The sequence below is a fragment of the Dipodomys spectabilis genome, unplaced genomic scaffold (assembly GCF_019054845.1).
Source record: "Dipodomys spectabilis isolate Male_0828 unplaced genomic scaffold, ASM1905484v1 ptg000365l, whole genome shotgun sequence".
In the NCBI taxonomy this organism is placed as follows: domain Eukaryota; kingdom Metazoa; phylum Chordata; class Mammalia; order Rodentia; family Heteromyidae; genus Dipodomys; species Dipodomys spectabilis.
The window spans coordinates 15848105-15875748 of record NW_024871042.1 but is presented as its reverse complement, the minus strand read 5'-3'; the positions used below and the strand labels follow the sequence as shown (position 1 = coordinate 15875748).

Genomic DNA, 27644 nt, shown 5'->3' with positions numbered 1-27644 from the left:
CAAGAAATCTGATAGGCAAGAAAGTAGCATGATATGATAGCAGAAATAGAATAATAGGAGACACTGGACCTGGTGGTCATCATCTCATGTAATGAGAAGCATGGTTTTGAGTTCAAGCTCAAGTACAGGTACATAAACCCACAGACATACACACACAGACATACACACATGCACACTCACAAATACTGAAACATACACATAATGAAAGAGACAAGAAAATCAGAATCAAATGCCATTAAAGACATGCTTTCTACATACACATATGCATTTCACCATCAGCTTTTGATAAATCTACATCTTGCCAGTCATGGTACATGCTTACATAAACCAGTGCAAAGAAAGAGAAAAGATCATCTCACTGCAGAATAATATTCCTTTCCCAGAAGTTAAAGTTGGAGCCTGTCATGTGTCATTGGCTTTGCTAAGATTATTTACATTCACTTCTGGACAAAGGTTCAGGACACACCGCCTGTGGAACCCTGTACGACATGACTGCAGAATGAGAACATAGATACCTGGGGGAAGTATGGATTATTTTGAGAAGCAGAAATGGAAGCTGAGTGGTAAAAAGTCAATCTATGTATCACTTGATGGTGGATAAGGCATTCCCTCCCTCATCTTCCCTGTTTCCACACAAAATCGTAGATCCTTGGAACACATACATGGAAAGCATTTCAAGGTGTCTAACAGAAGAGTCTCACAAGGTAGAAGGTTAACATGTTGTTATTTTATTATAACAGAATAGAAATGGAAACAAGAAGATCATTTTCTGCTTCCCACATAGGAAACTAGAGTTAAGACAGTTCCAAATGACAATTCCTACATGTAGCATTTCTACCAGTTAAATTAAGAGAATACACAAGTCACCCTACTTACTAGTGACTTGTAATCATAGATAATATCTCTGAGTGGGTAGGATGAAGAGTACTGATCTTGTTTTGTTATATAAGCCTTTGACCCTATCTGCCTTTTTATTTCTTCAAGCAGCTTCTTGACATCTCAAAGGACATGCAGGAAAATACATACATAAATACACAAAACAAACTTTACAGCTTTGGCATGGGGGGGCGGGGAGCGGGAGATGGGAAGGGATGGGAAGTAGAAACAAAAGAGGCAATAATGCTTGATAAGAAATGAACTCATTACCTTGCTCACGTAATTGTAACCCCTCCGTCTGGTATTTTCACAATAAATAAATAAACAAATAATACTCACCTGTAATCCTATTTGGGAGGCTGAGATCTGAGGACAAAGGTTCTAAGCCAACATGATATCATGGGCTCTTCCATTATTCTGCCTAGTATGGGCAGGAAAGTCTATGTCACTCTTATCTCCAATTAACCACCAAAAACCAGAAGTGAAGCTGTGACTCAGGTGGGTTCAAACAGCCCAGGAAAATAAGTTGAAGAGTTGCTTATATCCCATTAACTAGCAAAAAGCTGGGAGTAAAGATGTGGCTGAAGTGGTACAGTGGAACAAAAAGTAAAAGCTTTGTTCAAGTGAAACAAAATAAAACAACAACAATAAAGAAAATTCTCTATTTTTGTAATTTAATATATAAATGGAGGTGTCAGAAAGGACCTAAATGTTCTTTTGCCTCATTTGAATTACTGGTTTTAATTTCTGATCATGAACATTATTTTTCTTTTACTTTTTTCTCTGTTTCGTCAGTCACGAGGCTTGAACTCAGGGCCTGGGTGCTGTTCCAGAGCTCTTTTGCTCAAGGCTAGTGCTCTACTACTTTGAGCCACAGCTTCACTTCTGGTTTTTGAGTGGTTAATTGAGATAAGTCTTATGGGGCTTTTCTTCCTTAGCTAGATTTGAACCCCAATCCTCAGATCTCAGCTTTCTGAATAATTAGAATTACAGGCATGAGCCACTGACACCTAGCTGATCATGAGATTGTAATATTTATTAAAACTAATGTAATTTCCTTGTCTCCTATTTATTCTTCCTCATGTCCCTCTGAGATGACTTTGGTTCCTTTTAATTCAGAGCTATCAATGGTGTATCTTTAGTAGAGCCAGAAATGAACTGTTAACTCTATGTAGAAAAGCAACCAAAATGTCTTTTCCAGACCTTGTTTAAGATTTGACATAGGAAATAGATTTGGCAAGAAATTCAATAAACAACGTTACCACAATCTGGAATACAAGACATCAAGTTATTCTATTACAGAAATAAAAGTCTCAGAGAAGATACCGAAAATCACACTTCAAGAGGAAAAGTGTTTTCTGTATGAGGGTAAAGCTAATGAGATTTTTGAAGACTCATAAGACATTATGGAAATGTAAAAATCTTACATCATTTCTCAGTCCAAGAAGTCATTTTGCACTCTGTATCAAGAATCAATTTCTTTAGCTTTACTTCTGTTCCAGAACATATGACTATCAGAAATATCTTCATTCATTTGTCTAACTTGAAACATATTTTACAGTATTTTTATGATTTTTTATATTACTGTCAACGGAGTTTGAACTCAAAGTTCTGTGCTTGCTAGACTGGTGCCCTACCTTGTGAGCCATGCCTGTCTTAACCCTTTCATTCCCATCTTCATAGGATTACAGGCATGAGGCCCTGGCTCGTTTATTTTTTAAATGACCTTCAAACTCCCATGTTGAGTGTGCTGCACAGAAAATTCTCTCATCCTTGTATCTTACCTAAATTCTGGTTCTTCCTGAGAATTTGGTTTACCCTCCCACCCTCAAACAGTCTTCTTCAAATTTCCATGAGTTCCTGGGCCAGCAGAGGTAGAAGGAGGCATAAGCAATCTTCTATATCAGCATGGTTTTCTCCAGAGCTTGTGCAGTTTTTTCTTAGAAACGCTAATCCACAAAGCTGCCTTCTCCTTTTTATCGCTATTCTGTCTCAATCTCATTGCAACCTGCAGATTCCATGTGGCCCTTACCACTCAACTTCTCTTGCCGTATCAGCATTTTATTCCTGCATCTTCCCTTTAAATTATCTTTCCTGCCTATCTCTTTTCCGATTCATTCTCTCTTCCAGACTAGAAAATGTTGTGTATTGCTTCAGCTGCCCTTTGGCTAACTGCTTTTATTCCCCCTGTTAATAATTGGATTGGGTGGAAGCTGAATGAGCTTTGCCTTACATTGACAGAGTATCTTTACCCCATCCAACATGAAGCTTTAGTCATAGCGACTTAAATAGAAAATAACCAAGCTTCCAGGCATACTGAGGATTTCTGTGTTACTTTGTCTTCTTGAAAGATCTTGGTTTCTTAAATTTCTAAAATACAGAAACAAGCCCAGTCTACAACAGAATAGTCTAGATGATACTAAGAGAGACTAGGGACCTGAGCTGTTCCGTTCTATAGGCACATTAATGTTCTGAAAGAATCCACTGGATAATAAATCCGTCAGTTCATTTGCTAACTGGGTTCTTCTTGATTTAAACTGACAAACTAAAGTTTGTCAGTAAATATTGTTTTGACTTAATGGACTCCTTAAAAGTGGGCACACTATTTATATAAGCTTTTTAATTCTTTATAATTAATAAAACATTAACATGGCAACCGTAACAGTGTTAAGTGTCAAGGAAAGAAACAAGTAGATAGGAATCTAGGTGTGAAATAGGAAGAAAAAGAAGCCAATAATAATATACACAGTATAATGTACAAGGATTTACTAAGCTACTCTGTTCCTATGATTAGTGTATGGCTGGAAATAATAATGCCTGAGATAGATAGATAGATAGATAGATAGATAGATAGATAGATAGATAGATAGATAGATAGATAGATAGATAGTGGTTATTGGATCCAGTTCATGCTTGAATGTTGTTATATGTGATTTATTCAACCCAGAACTTGATACATAGGATGGGCTCAAAATTGCATGCCTGAATGTTGCTCATAGGTGAATAAAAGATAAAACTTCATTATTGGAATTTGATTACTGGCTTTCCAGTAATCTTTCTATACTGAAATTAAGAATCAGCAAACATCCATGCTGACTCACTCACTCTCTCAGTTTCATACAAACTACTCACTGACCAACCTCCTTCCTTCCACAGGCCTTCCATTTCCTTATTGTAACAGATCTTGGACTCCATTAAGGCTGCCTGTCTGTTCATTGTCTTCCACCCTTTCAGAGCCATTCCTCATTCTTTCACCTCTGTGCCTTGCTTAGGTTCTATAGCAGAACATAATCTCTGCTTTTCATGGCTCTCATCTCTTGTCCCTAGCTCTTTCCACATCAAACTCTCTGGAAAACATTTCTTTCTAGCTCACCTGCATTCAGTCTGCTTTCTTCTTTTGAACAAAGAAGGATGTCTAGAACAAAGCATGCCAACATGCTGATGGATTTCACAGCAGTGTTGTAACTCCACTTTTAAAATAAGTCTTCGAATAAAACTTAGCAGTTCCCAGAAGACTTATACTCTATAGCCCTGCCAATCCATTCTGTGACTCTTCTAGAAGTCAGCTATTTAATACATTCTCTACCTCAAATCTTTCCTCTCTCTCTCTCTCTCTCTCTCTCTCTCTCTCTCTATATATATATATATATATATATATATGAATAATGGAAAATTAATGTAAGTATCTCACCACTCTTCCAATCTTCTCATTGCTATGTCATTTATTTTTTCCTTTTGAATGGATAGATTGTCCCTGCTCTCTTCTAAGCTCAGCCTTGCTTGTCTTCTGTAAACCTTTAAAAATATATACATTCTTTTGTTAAAGTATAACGTATATACAAAAATGTGCAATTCATATATTTACAGCTTAATACATATTATGGAATGTTACTATATCCCCCATCCAGATCAAAATAGTAAAAGGTCCTTTATTCTGACTATTTTTATTAATCTCCACATGTAGATTAGCATACAGTTGTAAAAGACGGCACAGAGAAAAGTGTACACATTCTCCAATTGTAACAGTTTACACAATTGTTGTGTGATATCACAGCCAGGAAGTAGACATGTATACACTATACAGATCTTCCTCAGATGTCTTTCATTATTCTCTTACTTCCCCATATTTACAGAGTTCTACGCAATTATAATCTATAGGTAGATTTGTTTAACCACTGCTACAATCAATATTCTGGTATTTGATACAATGAATTTTATAATCATATCTGCCTGTCTTTTACTTCCCTGCCCTCATGTCTAGCACTTGGCATCCATTAATCTGTCCTCTACCCTAAACTTTTGGCACAACAAAAATGGCATAAACTGGGTCCAGATGCTTATACCTATAGTTCTAGCTACTTAGGAAGCTGAGGAAGACTGCTTTTTGAGCCAGCTCTGGCAAAAAAAGATTATGACTCTTTTATGTCCAATAAGCAGCAAAAAGCCAGAAATAGAGGTGGGTATACAACACTAATCTTGAGTAAAAAAAGGCAAGTGAAAGCACAAGGCAGACTTCAAATTCCAGTTCAAACACAAAAGAAAAAAACAGACTATATACAAATCCTGTATATATACTTTTTGTGAATTGTCATTTTTCTTCTGTTTAATTTTTAATTTGGGCTTAATATAAAACCCTTGAGATTAATCTAAGCTATTATGGATATTAGTAGCTCATTCAAACGTCTTCTTGCTTATTTGTTGTTATGGAGGCTTGAACCCTGGGACTTAAACCCAGGGCTATGCACTTATCAGGCAGGTGCTCTACCATTTGAGCCACACTTTCAGCCTTTTTAACTTTTGCTGATCTCCTACTTATATCCAGGATGGGTCTTTACCATGGTCTCCTATTATGTTTCCCACCTAGCGAGGATAATGGGTGAATGCCACCATGCCTAGCTTATTGGTTGAAACAGGGTCTTTTTGCTGCAGGTAGCCTCCAAGTTTGATCCCAATCTCAACCTCCGAAATAGCTAGGATTATAGGTGTGTAAGCCACCACACCTGGCTCAAATATATTAGTTTTAATTTTTTTAAGCTTTCTGACTTTTGATTGATTTGTGGAATTCACACACACATATGTATATAAGGTTGCTCATATATATATATATATATATATATATATATATATATATATATGATTAAATGCTTTCCCTCAATCTATTGATAATCATAAATTCTTAACTCAAACCCCCAATTTATCAGTCATTTATGGTTAACTCTCTGGTCATCTTTAAGAAACTTGTAGGTTTCTTTTTCCAAGATCATGAAACCTTTTCTCCTCTTTTTTCCAAAAGCTTTAAGTTCTTACATTTGTGACCCATCTCAAATTAGTTTTGTGTAGTGTGTGGAAGGGGTTAGTATTATTTTTCAATACAAATATCCAGCTATACCTGCAGCATTTATTGGGTACATCATTCTTTAATGCTCTGAACGGCATGGGCACTGTAGGTATAAATCAGGTGTATCTAATCTATTTTCTCTGTACTCCTTTTTTCTATCCTTGCCTCAATACTATATTATCTAATCAACATAATTTTTTGGTAATTCTTGATATCTAGTAGTTTATGTCTTTGGATGTTATTTTTCCTCCAAAATTTTCTTAAGTGTTTAGGTTCTTTACATTTGTATATAAAATTTAAAATGGATTTTTCTAAAGACAATCTGCTTGAATTTTAGTTTGGATTGCCTAAGTATATTTTAAGATAATCACCATATTGACATAAGTGTGCATTTCTAGCAACATAGATATTTCCATGTCTTTTCTCAGACTTATTTCTAGATGTTTTAGTTTTTCCTCTTTCTCTCTCTCTCTTGCTGTTTAATACTTATTAAATATTATATGGTAAATGTGCCATATGTTCAACTATACTAAATATATATACATAAACATAGAATAGAGTATCAATTTAATTTCATTTTTAATTATCTGTTGCTGGTATATATAAAATATTTTAATTAATTTCTACCTGATAACTGCTAAATTTCCATATTCTAATAATTTTATTGTTCTTCAACCATATTATCTGTGAAAAATGACAGCTTTGTTTCTTCCAACTTTATGCTTGCCACTTCTAGTATAAGGGCTATCACTGGAACCACAAAGAGACTATTAAAGTAGGTGATATTAGAAAACTTTCAAGATTCAGATGGAAATGATTCGGTATTATACAATGACCTACAATAGTATTTGTACGCCTTTTACTATATAGACTTCTATTCCAACTTCTCATCTATTCAGAAGCTATTTTATCATACACAGATGGTAGTTTTTATTAAATTGATTTTGAATCTTACAAAATCATGTTGTAACATTTTTCTTTGTTCTTTCAGGAGGGTAAATTATGGTGATTGTTCTTCAAATGTTAAGCCTTGATTGATTGATTCCACCTAGATAGCATGTGTATTTTGATTTATTAAAATGCTATTTTATGAGGTTTATGTAAATGCTCATTAGAGACATTGAGCTTTGATTTCCCATTCCTCTAATGACCCATTGATATGAAGAATGTGCTGGCTTTATAAAATGAATTAAAAAGGGTTTGTTCTTTATTATTCTCTGGAAGAACTTATACAAGTTTTGTATTATTTAATTTTAATTACTTGGATAATTCATCAAAGAGCCAACTAAAGCTAAGGGGTTCTTGTGGATAGTTTGATATTATGATTAAATTCCTTGAGTAAATATGAAACTATCTTGGATTTCTTCCTATTTTGTTGTCCATTTGGCCAAAATGGAAATCGGCCCATTTCATATAATCCAATTTATTCACTGTTCATAATACTGTTCATCGTATCTCTATATGTTTTCTACTTATTCATCATACATTCTCTCTTGAACCCAGTGGGTTCCCATTATACTTCTGTAAATAAGTTGTTGCAGTTACAAACAACATCTACCTTGCACTGTAGTTGTCAAGTACTTCTCAGTTTTTTTATCTAATTTTCTTGTCTTTACTTCCTGAGGATCCTCAGTGGCCCACTGAAACTACACTCTGTCCCATCTGGGATTTCATATTAGTCTAAACCTATCATATAAATTATTGAAAGGGCATGGAGAATGTATAGTGTTTCTGTAGAATTGTATCAGATTCAAATTTGAAGACATTTTCTTAGTCAGCTACATTCCCATAGTATTATCTTTTATCTTTATTACAAAATTGTTCTACATTCTCAAACCTAGTGGGCTGTGATATTTTCCAATGCATTTATGAAATTGCTTTATCTGTGAGATTGAAGGCTTAGATAGCCTATGTGCACTTTATGAAGGTGATTATGTCTCTCTGTTGTGCAGAGGATGTAGTTTGGTAAAATTCCAAGCTATAAACAGTATTCGAGGTTCTTCATTATCTGCTGCCATTTGCCAATAGCAGGTGACCCTCATTCCAGAATACAATGACAAATCTATATTTCTTATTTAATAATTTAATCTAACACTCACTGTGAGTTACATTTAGTGATCTTCTGGGGACATGGATGGATAATGTGGCCTACGCACCTCTATGAATCTGGTCTCTCTCCAAGTGTGAGTGTGATCCTCTCTCCTCAAGTCTTTTTCTCTCAGTAGGATAAGAATATGTGGTTCTGTATCTGCTTCCATCTACTCTTCAAATAATCAGTTACTCACAACTCTATTTAGTTATTTCTAAATTAATAATCTAAATACTCTGCTTTAGATATTATCACTAACAAAGTATAAAAGCATAGACTACGGCTATTCTAGATGGGTACTCATTCATTATCAACTTATTCATTATCTAACATGTTACTGGTAGAAGGAGAGAGAATACAAGAGCTATCAGGAGGACCCATTTTCTCTTGCCCTTCCTTCTAAGACCATGCTTCCCTTTCAAGGAGAACCACTTCCCTTTCAAGGAGAACCTCTCTAGCCCTCCTCTCTGAAGACAGACTTTCCATTCAGTGACATGGGGAATTGGAAAGAAACTGTTCTTAGAATTACACCAGTGGCAGCGATTCCTACTCATTGAGTCAAACCATGCCTGTGAAATGGTGGTATTGTGCTATCCCTACACAGTTCAGACATGGTGCCTCAACTCTAAGATGCTAGAATTCTACAAATCCCAGAAAAGCATGGCCTAAAAACTGCAGCTTAGCTCTACTTCACATAATGTTGCCCTTCTCTTGCAGCCACACCACACAGAGCCTGACAGATCATCACTCACCTTCTTGCCGAAAGTGCTAAACCTCCTTTGTTCAAAGAAACATGGTGCTACAGGATTATGAAAGCAATTCATGCTGTTAGTGTCATCTACCAAATACTCTCCTTTCTTCTCACCTCCCCTGGGAAGGTGCATTTTTACAGTGTACCTTCTTATCACGGACTGCCTGAGTTTACTGAGATTTAAATAGCAACCTCCTTACCCTACCACATATACAACTTTTTTTTTCAGGTAGTACAGTTTAAACTCCAGGCCTGAGCATTGTCTCTGATCACTTTTGCCCAAGGCCAGTGCTCTACTTGAGTCACAGGTCCACTTGCAGCTTTTTGGGAGATAAGAGTTGCACAGACTTTTCTGCTCAGGCTGGCTTCAAACTGAAATCCTCATTATTTTAGCCTCCTGAATAGCTAGGATTATTGTCATGAGCCACTGGCAACCCAGCTAAAGCCCCTTTCTGACATGGGTTAACTACCTTTACAAATTTTACAGCAGGACCCAGAAGACCCAATGCAAGTCCTAAATAATTTAATGATAACTTCAAACAAGGCCACTCCATCAGTTTCTTTAAGAAATTTCTCAGATCAAAATGTGAAACCCTCCGTGTCCCTCCCAAATAATTAAAATGAAAAAAAATGTCACTGCAGGAAGTGTATATAAACCATTTTGCTTTGTTAAGCTTTGATTGGGGCAGAAGTATAAACTCAGAGCTAATAATCTGTGGATTTTTTTCTGTTTCCATAGTAATAATCAATGATTACACAGTAACAGAAACATTTCGTCCCAGCTTAAATAGGCAAAAATATAATTTCTTTCCAATCTCACAATTTTTCTTTCTTCACGTAACTATCCTGGTGATGCAGTGTCTAGACTTCTTGGAACAAGTGATAGGGTCTGGAATTTATCCCATTGCCATTCAGGGTTCCAAAACACTTCATGTGAAAATTGGCTGCCTCTGTATATGTGCAAATTACCAAACTGGCTACACACAAAAATTATACATTCATGCTGTCACTCAGAATGACTAGATTCACATATTTTTCTCGGTCACCTCATTGTAAGGTGATCCCACCACAAAAAGAACCAAATATATAATTTAATATATATCAGATACTATAGCATTAGGTAAACACTAGTAAAAAGCTATCAGGTTAAAGCATATACATCCATTCCTACTATGGTCTTAACAAGTACTTCATAAAATTCACCAAGTCAAGATGGTAGAACTGATACTATAGGTCTTTCTCTGAGTCCCTTGTCATTTGTTATGTGGATAAAATGAAAGCAGTCTCTCAGGCTCCCAAATGAAAACAATGCTTATGCAGCCTGGATTACTGAGCCTAGTGAGTCTATCTGTGCTCTGAAAGAAATCAAACTGTTGCTTGAAGGCAAAGTTCAGAGTTGTTTGTCTCCAACAACCTAAAGCTGAGAGTTGAGCTCACACAGACTTACAGCCATTTTGCATAGGTTCTTGCTTCTGCTTTTAGAAGACTGTCACTTCTTTGGACTTTAGTCTAGAAAATTTAAATCTACCACAGAAGAACTTTACTACAAAAGTTTATCCAATCACACCTATAATCTTAGTTTAGACCTAAGGATCTCTGTTTGAAGCCACCCAGGGCCAGAAAAATCTGTGAGACTCATCTCCAATTATCTACTCAGAAAAGGCCAGAAATAACTCTGTGGCCCAAGTGGTAGCTTTGAACACAAATGCACAGGAATTCCATCTAAGCCCTGAGTTCAAGTCTAGCACGTGCATGCGCACGCACATGCACACACACACACACACACACACACACAAACGATTATTGTTTCTAGAGAAGCTTTACGTTAGGTCACCAAACTATAGGCCATCTTCCTATAAGAAAATTAGATATTCAGCATACAAATTAAAAAATATATAGAAAAGAAACACCAAAAATATCAATCAGTAGCATATTATTCCATTCTTTAATTGGAATTTCAATTATTAAGGCACATTAATAAAAAGAAATTGTATCTATATCTTTAAGGCAATGTTTAGATGGAAACAATTAGGACTTTATATAATTTTAAATGTAATGTGCTCACCAGGTAGGGTGGTTCACACGTGTAATCCTAGCTACTCGGGAGGCTGAGAACTGAAGGTCACAGTTCATAAGACCAGGCAGAAAGGTCCATAGACTCTCATCTCCCATTAACCAGCAAAAACATGTCATGGAGGCATGGCCCAAAAGTTATAGTACCAGTTTAGAATGAAAAAGTCGAGAGTAAAAGGCCCTGAGTTCATGCCCCAGGACTGGCGCCAAAGAAAAGTAACAAGCTAGATCGGAAAACATGATGAATTATGGAATCATATGAAATATATGGATTTGTTCCCAGTATATGTGTTTCCATATCTCCACCTGTAAAATGGGTGAACCATGCTACCAGTTTCTAAGTGCTTTTCAAGACTTACTCCACAAGCCTTCAGTTTTGCTGTGTTTTGCATCTCATTGGATGTTAAGGGAGGAATGAAGATTTACTGACTCAGTTCTATGGAAACAAAAGATACATGAGGTTTTGAATAACTAAGTCATTTGAATCAGCTTATTAGGTAAGAATCGTATGAAATGTTCTCGTTAACCGTATTGCTTGGGAACTCTAAGTTTGTTAGAGAGTTCTAAATAATTAAGTGGATTTTCATATGAACTAGTAAACATGGCCACAAGTCATTTCCCTAATGACTTCTAATTCACAGAATTTGTCTTTAAAAATGCAGATTCGTCTCATATAGTAGATGCCAGCATACCATCTGATGAAAAGGAATCACATGCTAATTTATTAGACCACTTGCAAATGAGTGAGTCTAGAGTGTGGAAATACGCTTATAGATTTGGGATTATCTTCTTTTACTACTTAGAGCTAGTCTGGAAAAGCGATTACAACAATAGAACCCAAGTGTAACAATATCTATCCTGTACTTAAATAAACTTGTAGTTGGCAGAAAATCATCTTCCCATTTATTACAAATCTGCTAGGATATTTTTTTAGAATAAAGTGTATTCCTGAGAGGATAGGGTCTAAGCAAAATTCACTAGTGCTATAAAAATAAGTTTTAGAATTGTTGTTTTAATTACCCTGAAACAGATTTCTGCAAAGCATGGCTTCTCAAGAGGTATTTTATTGTACACCATTATAAAAGAAGCTCAAGTGCTTTGGAGCATAGAAAATTTTTTCTCTCAATACAGTTAGTATTCCTAAGAATATATTATGGGGTGATATGAAATAAGAGTATTTAGAACAGCAATGTATGTATCTGAAATGACCAGAAGTGTTATTCATAACATAATCTACAACAAATTTTGGTGACTAGGCAGATACCTGAGCATGGGATTAAACATAGGAAATCATACATGCTGAAATGTGACTTTAGTGTTATATATTAACTTGAGAATTGATAGTAATCAAACACCTGAATACTTACTCTGCTTAAGGACACAAAACCAGTCATAAGCAAAGTTGGCTAAGGTATTTGTTTAAAGGTTATACAAATACATCGTAAGTGATGGTGAAGTTCATATCTACAATGAACTCAGACTTACCAATAACTAAGAGTCCACATTAAATGTTTTTTTATCAGTACTGATGTGTTAGTTCAGGTTCTCATACTCGCTCAGCTGGAATACTACCACTTAAGCTATGCCTCCAGTCCTGCTTTTTCTGTTTTGTTTTGTTTTTGAAATACTGACACCTGGACTTCAATGTTAGGTTGGCCTCAATTTGAGATCCTCTATATTTCAGCTCCCTGAGTAGCTACAATTATAAGCATCAGCCCCTAGTGCCCAATTTAAATTCATTAATTGGAAATAGAAGGCTTTCGGCTTATAGATTTTCTTTCAGCCATCCAACAATCTCTTATTGAGGACTAGGAATTGCTTCATGTACTAGAAAATTCAGGATACAAAATTTGATCCTTACATTCAAAGCTGTGATAGTCTGGGCATTGTAATAGAAAGGAGATACAGTTTTCCAATCATATAGGGTAGCCCTCTTATAAGAAAATTATTCTGAGTACAAAGTAAATATTGGGAAAAGAAACAACAAAGATATCAAAGGCATATTATTCCTAACTTAATCAGAATTTCAATTGATAAAGCCCATTCATAAAACGAAGTTGGTATGAATGGCATGGGAGCCCAGAGGGAGGGCACAGTTATTTGTAGTATTTACTTATGTATATATATATTGATCGATTGATCAATTGATGGACCAACTTGAATTCAGGACCTGGGCCCTATCCTTGAGCTTTTGTGCTCGAGGTTAGCCTCTACCACTTTGAGCCACAGCTCTATTTCCAGCTTTTCGATAGTTAATGGGACACAAGAGTCTTATGGACTTTCTTGCCTGGTCTGGCTTTGAATCACAATCCTTAGATCTCAGCCTCCTGAATAGGGTAGTTAGGATTACAAGCACAAGTCATTGGCATACTAATGTATTTATTTACATATTTGTTTACTTACTTACTTAATTTTGTGGGGTGTTCCCGGTCTCACCTTCTGAGTAGAGTAGCTAGGTTACAGCCATGAGTCATTGGGACCCTAATGTATGTATTATTTATTTTATTTATTTAATTTTGGTGTGTATGTGTGTGTGTGTGTGTGTGTGTGTGTTCCATTATGAGGGCTTGAACTCAGGGCCCTGTACTCTCACTTCACTTTTTAGCTCACACTGGTACTCTACTATTTGAGCTATACCTCCAGCTCTGTCTCTGGTAATTTTGCTTCTAAATCTAAGTTGCAGATAGCCTTAGGCCTTTCAAATTGTTGCTTTCAATCTAAATTAGGAAGTAAGTTTTTGTAGTAACACAGGGCTTTCTGGGCAACAATTTGTTTGGGTTTGTGCCTCTGGTTAAGAAAGGTGTTAGTTATTAGTTTAGAATGGATGCACATTTATTGCAAAGTTGCCTTAATAATGAAACTGTCCTTGAACATGAACACCCACAAATGATAGGTTTGTTTCCATTAAGACATATGCATTTATTTTTACAATGCTCTTAGATGCAGAAAATGTTATAAGACACATGACACGTAATTTTGTTCCATTCATTTATAAATTTTCAAAACATTTGACATCAGCAAATCTAGAAGAATAATCAAAGGTTTTTGATAGTCCATAAAAAATAGTTTTCTAACCTGTATGAATTGAGAAACATTGTTGTATTAGATGATATTGGTAAAGTTTAGAAACATAGTTGATTCTTTGGTGGTTTAATTTTCAAAGAGGAGAACTTTTAATTTACCAAGAGAACATGTGTTAAATAAAGGAATGTAAGTTATAGTTTATGCTCATGTCAATAAGCACATATTTTTTCTAGGGCTCCTATTCTTTCTTGAAAAATATATGTTATTCCCCTCCCCAATACCTATTTTACTGACTATTACAACCATAGAAAATTCATCCTATTCATCCTAATGTGAAGTTTTGAATTAAAAGAATTAGAAAGTCAATGTTGACAGTGATTTTGGAGTGAATTAGGACAAGGGAGCAAAGGAGAGTCCAACATCAGCTGCAAAACTAAACTTTCATATAAGAAAGTAGCATGAAAATGACAGGCCAATGTATAACAATTTCTTATTTCTCTCCTTTAAAAAATGAGGGTAGAAATCAATCAATGATGTTTCACTTATTCATTCAACAAATAATTGTCAAGAACCTACTATGTAATAGAGGCCAACAATAGAATGGAGAAAATAAAAGGCACATCACCCTTGCCCATATGGAATTTGTATACAATGGGAAATTTTAACATCTTATATACATTGTTTCAAAAGATACAGGGAGGGGGATAGAGTGGGGTGTAATTTGGGCTGATAACAGGTTAGTAAACAAGTGAAAATCAAATTGACTGATCATGTACTGGCAGTGGCCACTCGTGAGTCTCAAATGGTATCTGTTTTTTGCTCTGGGTTGCAACTACTACAAGTTCATGTACATTTTTCTTTGATTCCCTCTAGTATATGACTGCTGCTGCTCCTATGCAGGGGACCTACATTCCCCAGTACACGCCTGTGCCTCCGACAGCTGTTTCTATTGAAGTAAGTCGATTCTTGTCTTGTAGAGAGATATTAGGAGAAATAAGTCCCAGTGACCTATACTTTGGTCCCCATAACCATGGAAACCTCATGGATAATTGTTGTGCTGCTCCAAAATAGGTAATTGCAAGCTCAGTATACAAAACCTATGTACATTTACACAACTTGCCCATATTTTATTTTATGTACAGAATGCTTAGAGAAAAGTCCAGAGAACAAATCACTACTACATCCAATGTTAGTCTTAAATACTCATAAATATAAAGAAAAATGTTTACAACAGTTTGAATGAGTTAGCCCTCCAGTGTCCTGTTCCTCAAAGCGATGGACCAACATCACTGGCATTGTCTTGAGCTTGTTACAAACACAGGGTCAGATGCCATCACTCAGTGAAATTTCATTTCATTTTAACATGCTTTTTCCATGATCCAAATGCACATTAAAATGTGAGACACTGGATTACAATTCTCCAATTATTCTGCACATTAACATTGTTATAGGAACATCAATATTATTTTTCTTCTTGGGTTCTATAACCAGAGATTTTATTGATTTGTCTGAAATATGTACTGGACATCAGAAATATTTTGTAAGATTTCAGGCGAACCTAATATGTATTTTAAAAATTAAGGGAGAAAGAACTTGCTCTGGATGTTTTTTGCTAGCTTTGTCACTCAAGACTGGATCTCTGCCACTTGAGTTACAGCTCTACTCCTGGCTTTTTTAGTTAGAGATAAGACTCTTATGGACCTTCCTGCCAGGGATAGCTTCAAACTGCAACTCTCAGATCTCAGCCTCCTGAGTATAGAGAATAATCTACTAGGACATGAGGCTCTGGTGCCCTGTATGAATGAACCTTGACAGATTTATGACTTCTTATAGAGAAGATCACTGTGGGTATCATAAATGATGCTTTCGTCCCATCCTTTTTGGAAACTTTGTCCTTTCATCTCTCTTTCTGTTCGGATGAGTTCAACCATTCTAGCTTCATTTTATTGGACCAAGCCATTAAACTAAATGTAGAAGGAGAAATCATAGGGCTCTGCTGCTGCTGATAACCACAATTAAATCAGTATCCTTCTCACTGCTTCTAGTTCTTATTTTTAGTGCTCTCCTGATGCACATGTCCATTAAGGTAAGTGCATTTCTTCTCATAAGCTGGACATCCCAGGGAATGGTCAGAAATTAGGGTATTTGCATATGATATTCCACCAGTGAAGTTTGATAGAAACCTTTACTGATTGAATTGAGTATTTAAAAATGGTTATTTATTTGTTTTGAGTATGTAGAAATGTTTGCTTGTATCAAGTTTAATTAGGCACTACTGTGTAATTTAAACATCCAAGAACAAGAAATTCTTTAAAATTTGATAGGTTTTAGACATGAGCTTAAAATAATGTGTCTTAAACAGATTTTAATTGGAGTTTTTTCAGAGCCTTAGGAATGGGATTAAATGTGTGTATTCTACAATATTTCACTATCAAAAGCATCGATATCATGAGAAAGTCAATGACCTGGACATGGCAGGCACTGGAAGCACAAATTGTAGCCATGTATGTGCATGTTTGTATCTTCACACAAAAGGCATATGCTGCTCTCCAGAACCAGAACAACGTGATGAGAATAAAATAATGAGACACGTTTGTCAATGTGGGTTTTTGTCTAGTTATAGAGTTTGAAAAAAATTTCTCTGAAAAAATTTAAATACCCTCATGAAAAACACTCATTGAATATTCATCAGTGTCCACACAAATAAATACTGAGGCGCATGGAGGGGGGGGAGAGGGCTGGGGGAAGCAGGTGGCTTAGAAAGCCACAAGACAATATCACATTAGGAAAGAAAACAGTGAATAATTATAAGGAGAATTGTCCGATTCAAAGGAAGAATTTCAGGGATCTTTACTTAAGTAACAAATAATTGACTAACAGTACAACAGCACCACTAAGATCTAAGATTTATATGTAAAACCAGGAGGATGCTCTTCTCGGGTTTGCCAACATCCAAGGAAAGCTACCTGGGTCACCGTAGGACCCAAACATATGCTACTTATAATGACCAATTCTAGATATTCACTCTTGCTGCCATCTATAAGACACAGAGGTGAAAGAATGGTGAAAGAAAAAAAAAATACAGAACAGAGATAATTTCCAGTTCATGTTTCAGAAAACAAAGCCAAATAAAACATATCCAATTACTAAGGTGAAAATCTACTCAACAGTATTCTTTTAAAAAGATTTCCAAGTGTTGATGTAGAATTGTTATGAAGTCTAGAGTTACTATAATCTTGTCAAATGAAACAGGTATGGTACAATAAGCCTTCTTTGAATATGCAAATACTTATAGGAATCCTTAATGCATTTTTATTAGTTATTGTCTAGGATAATTGCATGAAATCACAGTCTAAAAGTTCTGGGTGTCAGTGGCTCACATCTAGAATCCTACCTACTCAGGAGGCTGAGATCTGAGAAATCATGATTCAAAGCCAGCCCAAGAAGAAATGTCCAGGAGACCCTTATCTCCAATTAACTAGCAAAACACCTAGAAATGAACTGTGGCTCAAATGATAGAGTGCTAGCCTTGAGTGAAAAAAAGCATCCAGGCCCTGAGTTCAGCTCTTCTACCAGAGAAAGAAGGAAAGAAAGAAAGAAAGAAAGAAAGAAAGAAAGAAAGAAAGAAAGAAAGAAAGAAAGAAAGAAAGAAAGAAAGAAAGAAAGAAAGAAAGAAAGAAAGAAAGAAAGAAAGAGATAGAAAGAGAGAGAGAGAAAGAGAGAGAGAAAGAGAGAGAGAGAAAGAAAGAAAGAAAGAAAGAAAGAAAGAAAGAAAGAAAGAAAGAAAGAAAGAAAGAAAGGAGGGAGGGAGGGAGGGAGGGAGGGAGGGAGGGAGGGAGGGAGGGAGGGAAGAAAGAAAGAAAGGAAGGAAGGAAGGAAAGAAAGAGAGAGAGAGAGAGAGAGAAAGAGTTTCAAGTAAGGGCAAAATGGTTTTCTGCCCATCTGTCCTGTTTAAGCGTCTGCATTCAGAGGCACGTGCATACATGCTCCATTAATTTCCTCTAAGTACATATGTAGCCAAGAGCATCTCGTCTCAAACCAGTAACACAGGTATTTAAAGTCCATCCTGACAAGGATCTTTTGCTAAAGCAAATAAGGATTTTGTCTATTTATTGCCTCCATAGGGTGTTGTTGCTGATACCTCTCCCCAGACAGTGGCACCTTCCTCCCAGGACACCAGTGGTCAGCAGCAACAAATAACAGTGGATGCACCCAATGAGCACGCACCTGCATATTCCTACCAACAGTCTAAGTAAGTGGGGCTAGTGCTAAGCTCATTCTCTCAGGATAATCACTTTTCTCAGTCTGTACTTATACAGGTAACCATGCCACATGAATGTTTCTTTAGCACATAATTAATTGCTTGGATGGATTTGGGCTGACATCATGGATGTTTCTTCTCATTTTAGCTGGATTCAAGCGTGGGGATCAGCTGCTGTTTATCTATGGGGCTAATTTGGGGTGGGCACTGGGTGATGGTTGTTGGGTGATGGAAATGATTGGATTATGTTTCAGATCTTTTAACCAGATAGTTCCAGGACAGAAAGAAAGAAAGCTCAAAGGCAGCAAGCTTTTCAATTCTCCCCCATTGGCTACTGTCCAACTGGCCAAAGTTAGTCACTGGTACCAAGCAGTGTCAGTGTAGATGTTCACTACTAGAGAATGGCATTGCAGTTGTTTTGTTGTGGTGGTGGTGTTGTTTTACCAGAAACAACAACAAAAACCTGTCATATGTAGTCTTGGGAAAATTTCAAAATTACGGTATTCCAATGCATGGATGTTGCATTCTGCTCTCTCCTTTCACTCTGAAATGAAGACAGTGACACTTTCCATGCAAAGTTATTTTGAACACACAGTTAAATGTACATGAAAACCCATATTGAAAGTAGAAGTAGAGCCTCACTCAGGAATTCAGTTGCAAAGAACATCAAGTTGTCAGAATTAGCCCTGGAAATTTTTAAATCACTCATCGTAACTACATTAGGCTTTGGGTTGAATACATATGTAGAGTAAAATCTGAGGGTTTTTTTCTGTACCAAATGAAAGGAATTCACTATAGGAAAATTTACATACAGATATCTTCACATGAAAACCATTCAACTCTGTAGATCACAATCTATGAAACTGGTCAACAGAGAATTCCTAGATAGTCTTTTTTAGGGAGTGTTATTCCATTTTCTTGTCATCATTTTGCTTCAGAAAGGAAATTTATTGTCATTTTTAAAAGAATAAAGAACCCAGGTGTGGTAACACCTGTAATCCTAGCACTTGTAGGTAGAGTCAGGAGATTTGCAAATTCAAGATAACCCAGGCTACATAAACAAACCAACAAACAGAGTAAAGAAGACAGTACTCAGGACTATTGCAATTTGTGTTAAGATTTCATAATAGTGGAAAGAGATTAGAATTATATCTGAGACTTTAATGAAGAGGTGAGTGTGTGGAAATTACTAAGAAGAGACAGCAGGAGTAGATTTTTAGCTAAGATTCCTTAAGAGGATGCTTACTGAAGCCAAATCAAGGTAGGAAATGAAGATACTGACCAGATATTGATGATTATATATCACAGATGGAGAATTCTGTCTAAACTGCCTTAATATTCTTGCTGAAAATAAGCTATATAAACCTGCCAAGAATGGGAGCCAAAGCCTATTAAGAAGAGAGCTCAGATGGCCATACTGAAACTTGGCCAAGGAGAGAATCGTTGTACTCCTTAAATGGAGTCTTCTGTGTATAGTTAAAAATTAAATTTGCTTAGGATATCAGTTAATGTTTCAAACTAAGGTATTATTATCACTGCTCTCCTTGCTATCAGAAATGACTTCTGGAAATACTGATGCTGAGTAAAACAAGCTGCTGTTTAATTCAGCTTCAGCTTGTATGTACATATTCTCATGCAAGGAACAATGGCACCATCTCTAGCACTGTGGTGATTATATCAAGGTGTTCAGTCTGGTAAGTGTGAGGAAAGGATCATACACTGGCTATGAAGAGTGAGAGTCACTTATGGGAAAGAAGAGAGATAATGTAACGGTTAATTTATTTGTCAATTTGGCTCTCAGTCATCTTGTGTCCAGATGGGCCAAGCATCATTAGGATCGTGGGAGTATTTTTGAGTGAGATCAGCATTTGAATCAGAAGAAAATAAAGCAGATGCTTCTCCCTAATGTAGGTGGCCCCCACCCAATCAGTTAAAGGCTGGAAAAGAACAGAAAGTGTACTCCTCCCATGAGAATGAGGGAACTTCATGCTTAAGCTGGAACATCTGTCTTTCCCTGCCTTTGGACTTGAAGTGAAACATTGTCTCTCCTTGGACCTCAAGCCTTCCAGACCTGGGATTGGAATTTTTGCCATCAGCTTTCCTAAATTCAGGATTTGGGATTAAAGCTGGAACAATACCATTGACTCTTCTAGATCTCCAGTCTATTGATTGCAGGTCTTGGTATCAGCCAATTCCTTATGATCTTTCCTTTCCACATTTCCTTCATAAATACACCACATGCTTTCATTTACTCATGTGTTCATTCATTCATCCATCATATCAGTGCTGTTTGCCTAGAAAACCCAGACTAACCTCTGTTTGCAGATACATCTCACACAGTTTAGTGAGTAGTTTTGTCTCTTCTAAATACATATAGTAAGAAAATGAGTGATCCTGTAACCTAGAATGGTCCTGCTATCAGATTGGTGGTTTCTGGATAAATGGAAGTTCATCCATCTATTTGTATAATCAACATTTATTAAGAACTCTGATGTGACAGCTATTATTCTAGGTGCTAGGAAAAAGGCAAGTGAAAGAAAAAGATGTCTCCCCATCTCTCAGGGTTTATTTTCTAGTAGGATTAGACTTATAGTCAATGGGTCAATTAAAACACAATGAAAAATAATGGACACCGGTGGCTCATGGCTTTAATCCTAAATACTTAAGAGGTTGAGATCCAGAAAACCATGGTCTGAGGCAAGCCAAGGCAGAAAATTCTGCAAGAAAAGTCTGCAAAAAGATGAACTGAAGGTGAGCCTCAAGTGGGGGATCATGTCCACAAGCCTAGCAAGTGCTGAGGATCTGAGTTTAAACCCCAGTACCAGGAAAAGTTAATTAATTAATTAGAGTAAAAATGAAACAAGCACAGAATTACAAAGGAGTAGAAAGTCTTCTTGTGGTAGACATGATAAGGTAAACACCTTAGAGTGTTATCCAGGAGATCTTTCTAGAAAAACAGTTTGAAGCTGAGTTTAGGGATATTTGGAGAAAAAGATGTGTGTGTGTGTGTGTGTGTGTGTGTGTGTGTGTGTGTGTGTGTGTGTGTGTGTGTGTGTGTGTGTGCTGGTCCTGGGCTTGAAGTTAGTGCTTGGGTGCTGTCCCTGACAATTTTTTTTGCTCTCTATCACTTGAGCCACAGCTCCACTTCTAGCTATTTAGTGTGTGTGTGTGTGTGTGTGTGTGTGTGTGTGTGTGTGTGTGTGTGTGTGTGTGTGTGTGTGCTGGTCCTGGGCTTGAAGTTAGTGCTTGGGTGCTGTCCCTGACAATTTTTTTTGCTCTCTATCACTTGAGCCACAGCTCCACTTCTAGCTATTTAGTGCTTAATTGGAAATAAGCAGCTCATGAACTTTTCTGCCTGGGCTGGCTTCCAACTGGGATCTTAAGATCTCAGCCTCCTACATAGCATCTGTTGGTAGTTTTTTGTTGGCTTTTTTTTTTTGTTTTTGTTATTTGATTTTGTTTGGGGGAGGTGTTTTTAGTTTTTAGGGATTTTGGGTTTTGTATTTTTACTCACGTCTAGTCCACTACCACTTGAGCCACAGCTCTACTTCCAACTTTTTGCTGGTTAATTGGAGATAACTGACTTTAGCACCCAGGCTAGCTTCAAACCATGATCCTCAGATTTGTGCTTTCTGAGTAGCTAGGACTACAGGCATGAATCACCAGTGGCCAACTGAAAGCATTCTACACAAAGGAAAACAGGTATTTGGAGGTTATTTGAAATCCATAAGGGGAATTCAAGGCTAAAATGTCTAGATTATCCCAGAGATAGGTAAAGCCCAAATAGGCCAGCTACTTTTCAAACCTTTGACTTTTCTAAGAGTCATTATATTTTGTTTAAAGTGAACATATAAAATTGGAAGGACTTTGACAGGAGGATGTCATTTATTTAGATAATATCAGTGACTATGCAGCAACATGAATACAGAGATACAACAGCTTAGATGTTTGGAAGTATTTTCTATAACAGTGGTAGTAGAAATGACAAGGGCTTCTTGATTACAAAAAGCTTGCTTTACACTTACACATTACATATATTGAAGGGTGCTTCACAGCTTCTGCTCCTTGACACAGCAGGCCAGACAGAGAGGAGAGTGCCAGGGGGACAGGAGACCTTCCAAAACTATGGAATGGGAAAACCACTTGTGTTTCCTTATCAACATTTTGTTAAACCTGTTAAAAAAAGGTTAACAGGCCCTATGAAGAGCTTTTTCATGGAAACAACAACAAAATATTGAAATATTAAACAGACCTGTGGTTGCCAATCACTACAGAAAAAAAATGCTACAAAAAGGAATAAATATGACACAACCCAAAGGTGGTGGTGGTGGTGGTTGTTTTTGTTTAATCAGTTTCAGCCAAGGGAATTAGGTCTGGGTTGTATGAAGACATATGAATTCTGCAGAACCAATCACAGAAGACCCACAGTTGGGCTAAACAATTGAGTCATGACTAAATAAAAGTTATTTTACCAATTTATTTCTGTTAGATTTGACCATTTTCTATACATAGGACTATGCTGTCCATACAGAGATTAACTGAAATCAACAACATTGTGAAGTTAGTTGCAGTCTATAGACTTCCCCAAATTCTTGTTATATCCTTTCTGTTGAGTATAAGGAGAGGGTCTCTGAAATAATTTAGCCTATCCACATTATCTTGGTTACCTTAAATACTCTAAAGTTCACAAATGGAAGCTCATTTCCAACATCATTATGCTAATCAATCTGCCTCCATTTCCATCAGGAAACCTCTTTCTAACAATCATTATGGTAATTGAGATATTGATAGCTTAAAGTACTTATACAAACTTCTACCCTTTCTCATTAAATGCTAGCTGACCTCTTGTGTGCTATGAAATTCCGATGAGGGCAAATTAGTGGCCCTGAAAATAGCTTGACATAGCATACATGTATTCAACACCAAAATGTCTACACAAAAGATATTAAAAATTACAACCATTAAAACAAAAGATTTCATGAGAAGAGTTTAAGAAATAGCTATCGTTATACAGGAACTCAGTTATGAGAAACAGCCACATTTTGAAAGGTCGAATTGAGAGTCTTTATTGGACTACTGTCATAAAGATCTGCAGCCCCTCAAATACACTTAACACTTAGAAAACAGAATCATGAAAGCAAGAGAGAAAAGAAAGAGCAGAAAACAATACCAACAAACCAGATCAACTCCAATGGAGAGCTGAATTGGGATGCCAGGGTAACTGGAGGAGAGCTAGGAGAAGCATAATGTCCTGTTGTCTGAGCAGGTGTGGACCTAAATAGAGCCAGGAACAGGGGGTAGTATTGCAGGAAACACTAGAGTCTTAGGAGTTCAAAGCACAAAACTGACAGGTCCAGTAATACATTGTGCAAGTCCATGCCCCTGACTCTAGGAATTCAGGCATGCCTATCAGCTTGGGGTGGAAGTTCCCTACCTCTACCATGAAGATAAGATGGTACCAGTTAAACCCACTTTCCTATCATTCACCATGTGGCTAAGAGGGTTCTGATTAGATCCAGTCTTCTTATTCCAATATATATGATGTGTGTCCACATACATGGACTATTTAGGATTAACCAGTATTTAACTATTTCAAATTTCTCTGTTTAAAACACAAGACTTTCCCCCCATCTTTAAAAAAAGTTATTAATGTGAAAAGTCATCAAGGCTTTTATTTCAGAAAGAAGAGATGATGATTGGATTGTGTCAGAAATGCCAATTCCCACCAAGTTCTCTATTCTTTCTTGTGCTATACAAGGTATCTTAAAATTAAATATGATCTGAACCTGGCACTTGTTATGCTAGCTACCTAAGCCAGCTGGGAAGGAAAGTTTTTGTTAATCAGCAAAATGCCAAAAGTAGAAGTGTAGCTCGTGTGGTAGAGCACCAGATTTGAGTGGAAAAGGCAAGTGGACATACAAGGCCCTAAGTTCAAGCCCCACTCCCTGCATACACAAAAAAATAAGTATGATCTGAAAAGTGTCTTCACCAAATTCTACTTTAATATGAACAACTGGAAGTCCTCAGTTTAGATCCTACCTTTATGATTCCCTGGTTGTAACTCAGCTTTTCCGTACCTAATCCTCTTTAAATTGAGAGCATTATAGGCAGGAACGTCCTCGTGAGACTCTTCTCTCCAATAAATCACAGAAAAAGGCAGAAGCTGTGCTGTGGTTCATGTGGTAGAGCACTAGCCTAGAACAAAAGGAGATCAGAGACAACACTTAAGCCCAGAGTTCAAGGCCCAGGACTAAGAAGTAGATAGAGAGATAGATAGAGAGATAGATAGAGAGATAGATAGAGAGATAGATAGAGCATTAGACCTCTGTTTTGTAATGAACATCAGTTATATCTGATGTGGAAGAAGATTTCCCTCACATCCTGGAGTTACATGTTAGGAAGCACCTGAGCACTTTCTGCTCCAATTAGATTGAGATTCAGGACTTCAAGCTGAGCAATAAGTATTTCCATTGTTGCAGCTCTCTTCAAAGACATTAACTAATACTAATGAACATGACTTCCTAAAGGGCCAGAAAAATACTTCCAATAATTTACTTTCTCAGAGATCTATATTGCCTCCTCATGAGGAATTCCTATAGGTTATAAAGTATATACATTAAATTATTCAAGAACCCTATCAGAATTTGGATTGTCCAAAGGTTGATTATTTGGATACTAATAGAAAACATTATATCTTTGACTTATGACTTGGGATAAAAATAAACCAGTATAGATATTTTGAACATGTAAAAAAAATATATTCTTTTGAAAACACTTTGAACATGTAAAAAATATATTCTTCTGAAAACATTTCTATCCTGAGGCTCTTTTTTGTGCCTAATCACACACTTAGTTTTCCTGTACATAATCTACTAGTGAGAATGTACTATGTACTTTCCCACATAGACTACTTCCTTTTATATAACATCACATGAAGCTAGTGTGTCCAACATGACTCTGAGAAATACTGAATCATCAGACTATCTTTAAAATTTCTAAAATGCCAGATTTCTAAAATGATGAATTGTTGTCTACTTTTTTTGGAGAGGGTTTTGGGTAGATATAACTAGTCTCATCAAACTCCTACTCTACACATATTTAAATTGCAATTGAAAAGCTCTTACCTTACTCATCCTTAGTAGAAATTCTATTTGCTCTTTAGATCATCACTGACTAACTTAACTGCCCCAAATTCATGTAAAATTTTAGAACACTGGTACTGTGTAAACTATGCTTATGAGTCATAGAACATTCTATGTTCACTGTGCTTTAGATTTGTAAATGTTTTCCATACTCATCTTTTCATGTAAATTACTGTCTCAATCCATTTCTTAAATAATCTCACTGTCCAGTCTAAAATGCACCTGTTATTAATGATCACAGCATTGAAAACTGACAGTTCTTCTATTTTTAGGAATATCAGTGCAATCTTAAGCATTGTGTAAATATGCACGTACTTTTTCTAAGATAGAGAAAGTGACCAGAGGCAGATTTAGTTTTATTTAAACAGCAACACATTTTACTTTCTAGAACCACAAATATTGAAAGTATCACCAGTTATTTCTCCCTATTTGTTTGCATGTAGCAATTAGACCACTTTAAGACCTAAAAGAATTGTAGAGGATATTAGAAACAATGTGTAAGTTGACAAAATGCTAAAAAGCAGCCTGGCTCATTTGAGTGCAATGCACATCAAACACTTAACCCAAGATGGGCTTTAATGACGCTGTCATCCACTGACTGAGTGAGACACCTTTCATTGAATGGAGTTAACTAGCTTTTAGGCATTTACCCAATGCATGAGAATAGGAAAAAAATGCCAAAGCAGATTGCAAAGGTAGAGAAAAGGAGCTAAAATAGTTCTTATGACTATCATTCATAAAACTTTCCTTATTGTTGCTGCTTTCATGAGCTGTAATTGCATTTCTCCTTAGAAGAAATTGTACTTTCTCATAAATGCAAGAGGGAGGGGATAAAACAGGAGGTAGTCTCAGAGACTTCAACTATTTCTAAGGAATCGAAATATTCAATTTTACATGATTTTGAAACAAATTAATTAGATTCTCAATAGCCACAATGGCTCATATGATGGCCTATGCAAATTAGGAAGGGGAAGACTTTCTGAAGACCATTTTAGATGTTATTGCTTTTGTGTGAATTTGAATAAATTGCATCCACTTGCTCAGGGCAGATGTACTCCCGGGACAGATTACCTAGCCTTGAGAGCAAAGAGTTGGTGGAAATCAAATCTCTTATCCATCACTCCTTCTTATCCATGGGTCTTACACTGTGAAAAACCTGTGCTCCTATGTCCAGCAACCCTGAGCCTTAGTTACTAGATTGAGCAACTGGAAATCAGAAGAACCTGCAAAACTTTTCTGTCATCCTGTGTCTATGGGTGGAGCCTTTCATCAGAATGTCACCTGTAGCTAGCCTAAAGTTCCTTTGTTGTTTAGCATAGTTTTGTAATTATTCAACCTACATAGAAAAAGGAGTGAAGACTAAAGAAAACCCACTAAAATCTCATTCGTGGTTATAAATGGACAGAGGGCTTGGCCTAACCAAGATGTGCAGGCTAACAAAGTGTCCTATGGCACAGTAGCATTTGGCAATTGAACACCTAAACACCTATTATGACAAAAAAAAAAAAAAAAAATCACTTTTCCAGACTCCAGGAGAACAGAAAATAGAAAAATAGAGCCTTTGCTCTCAAAGAGAGTTTTTGTTGCTGTTTTTGATTTTCCTACTAATCTTTTTTATTTATTGTTTTTAATGACAGCATTAGGATTTGAATTCAGAGACTTGTGCTTGCTTGGCTTACTTGCTCTGCTGGTGCTTTACTACATGGACCATGCCTGCAGCATTATTTATTTTGTGCCAGTCCTGGGGCTTCAACTGAGGGCCTGAGTGCTATCTCTGAGCATCCTTTGCTCAAGGCTAGCACTCTACCACTTGAGTCACAGCTCCACTTCCAGGTTCTTTTGGTTGTTTTTAGTGGAGATAAGAGTCTCTTGGATTTTCCTATGGGCTGGGAAGGTGGCTCAGTGGTAGAGCGCTTGCGTTGCATGCCTGAGGCCCTGGGTTCGATTCCTCAGCACCACATAAGCAAAATGAAAAAAGCCAGAAGTGGCGCTGTGGCTCAAGTGGTAGAGCGCTCGCCTTGAGCTGAAGAGCTGAAGGACAGCGCCCAGGCCCAGAGTTCAGGCCCCACGACCGGACCAAAAAAAAAAAA

General features: G+C 36.7%; 1 protein-coding gene across 1 annotated transcript in view; it reads left to right on the top strand.

The window, feature by feature from the left end:
* The window catches only part of Rbms3 (RNA binding motif single stranded interacting protein 3), a 743920-nt gene that overhangs the window by 711431 nt on the left and 4845 nt on the right, over nt 1-27644 (top strand). The window contains exons 13-14 of the mRNA XM_042666502.1: nt 15025-15105; nt 18276-18403. Of these exons, the coding sequence (XP_042522436.1) occupies nt 15025-15105; nt 18276-18403 (209 nt within the window). The remainder of the gene's footprint in view (nt 1-15024; nt 15106-18275; nt 18404-27644) is intronic.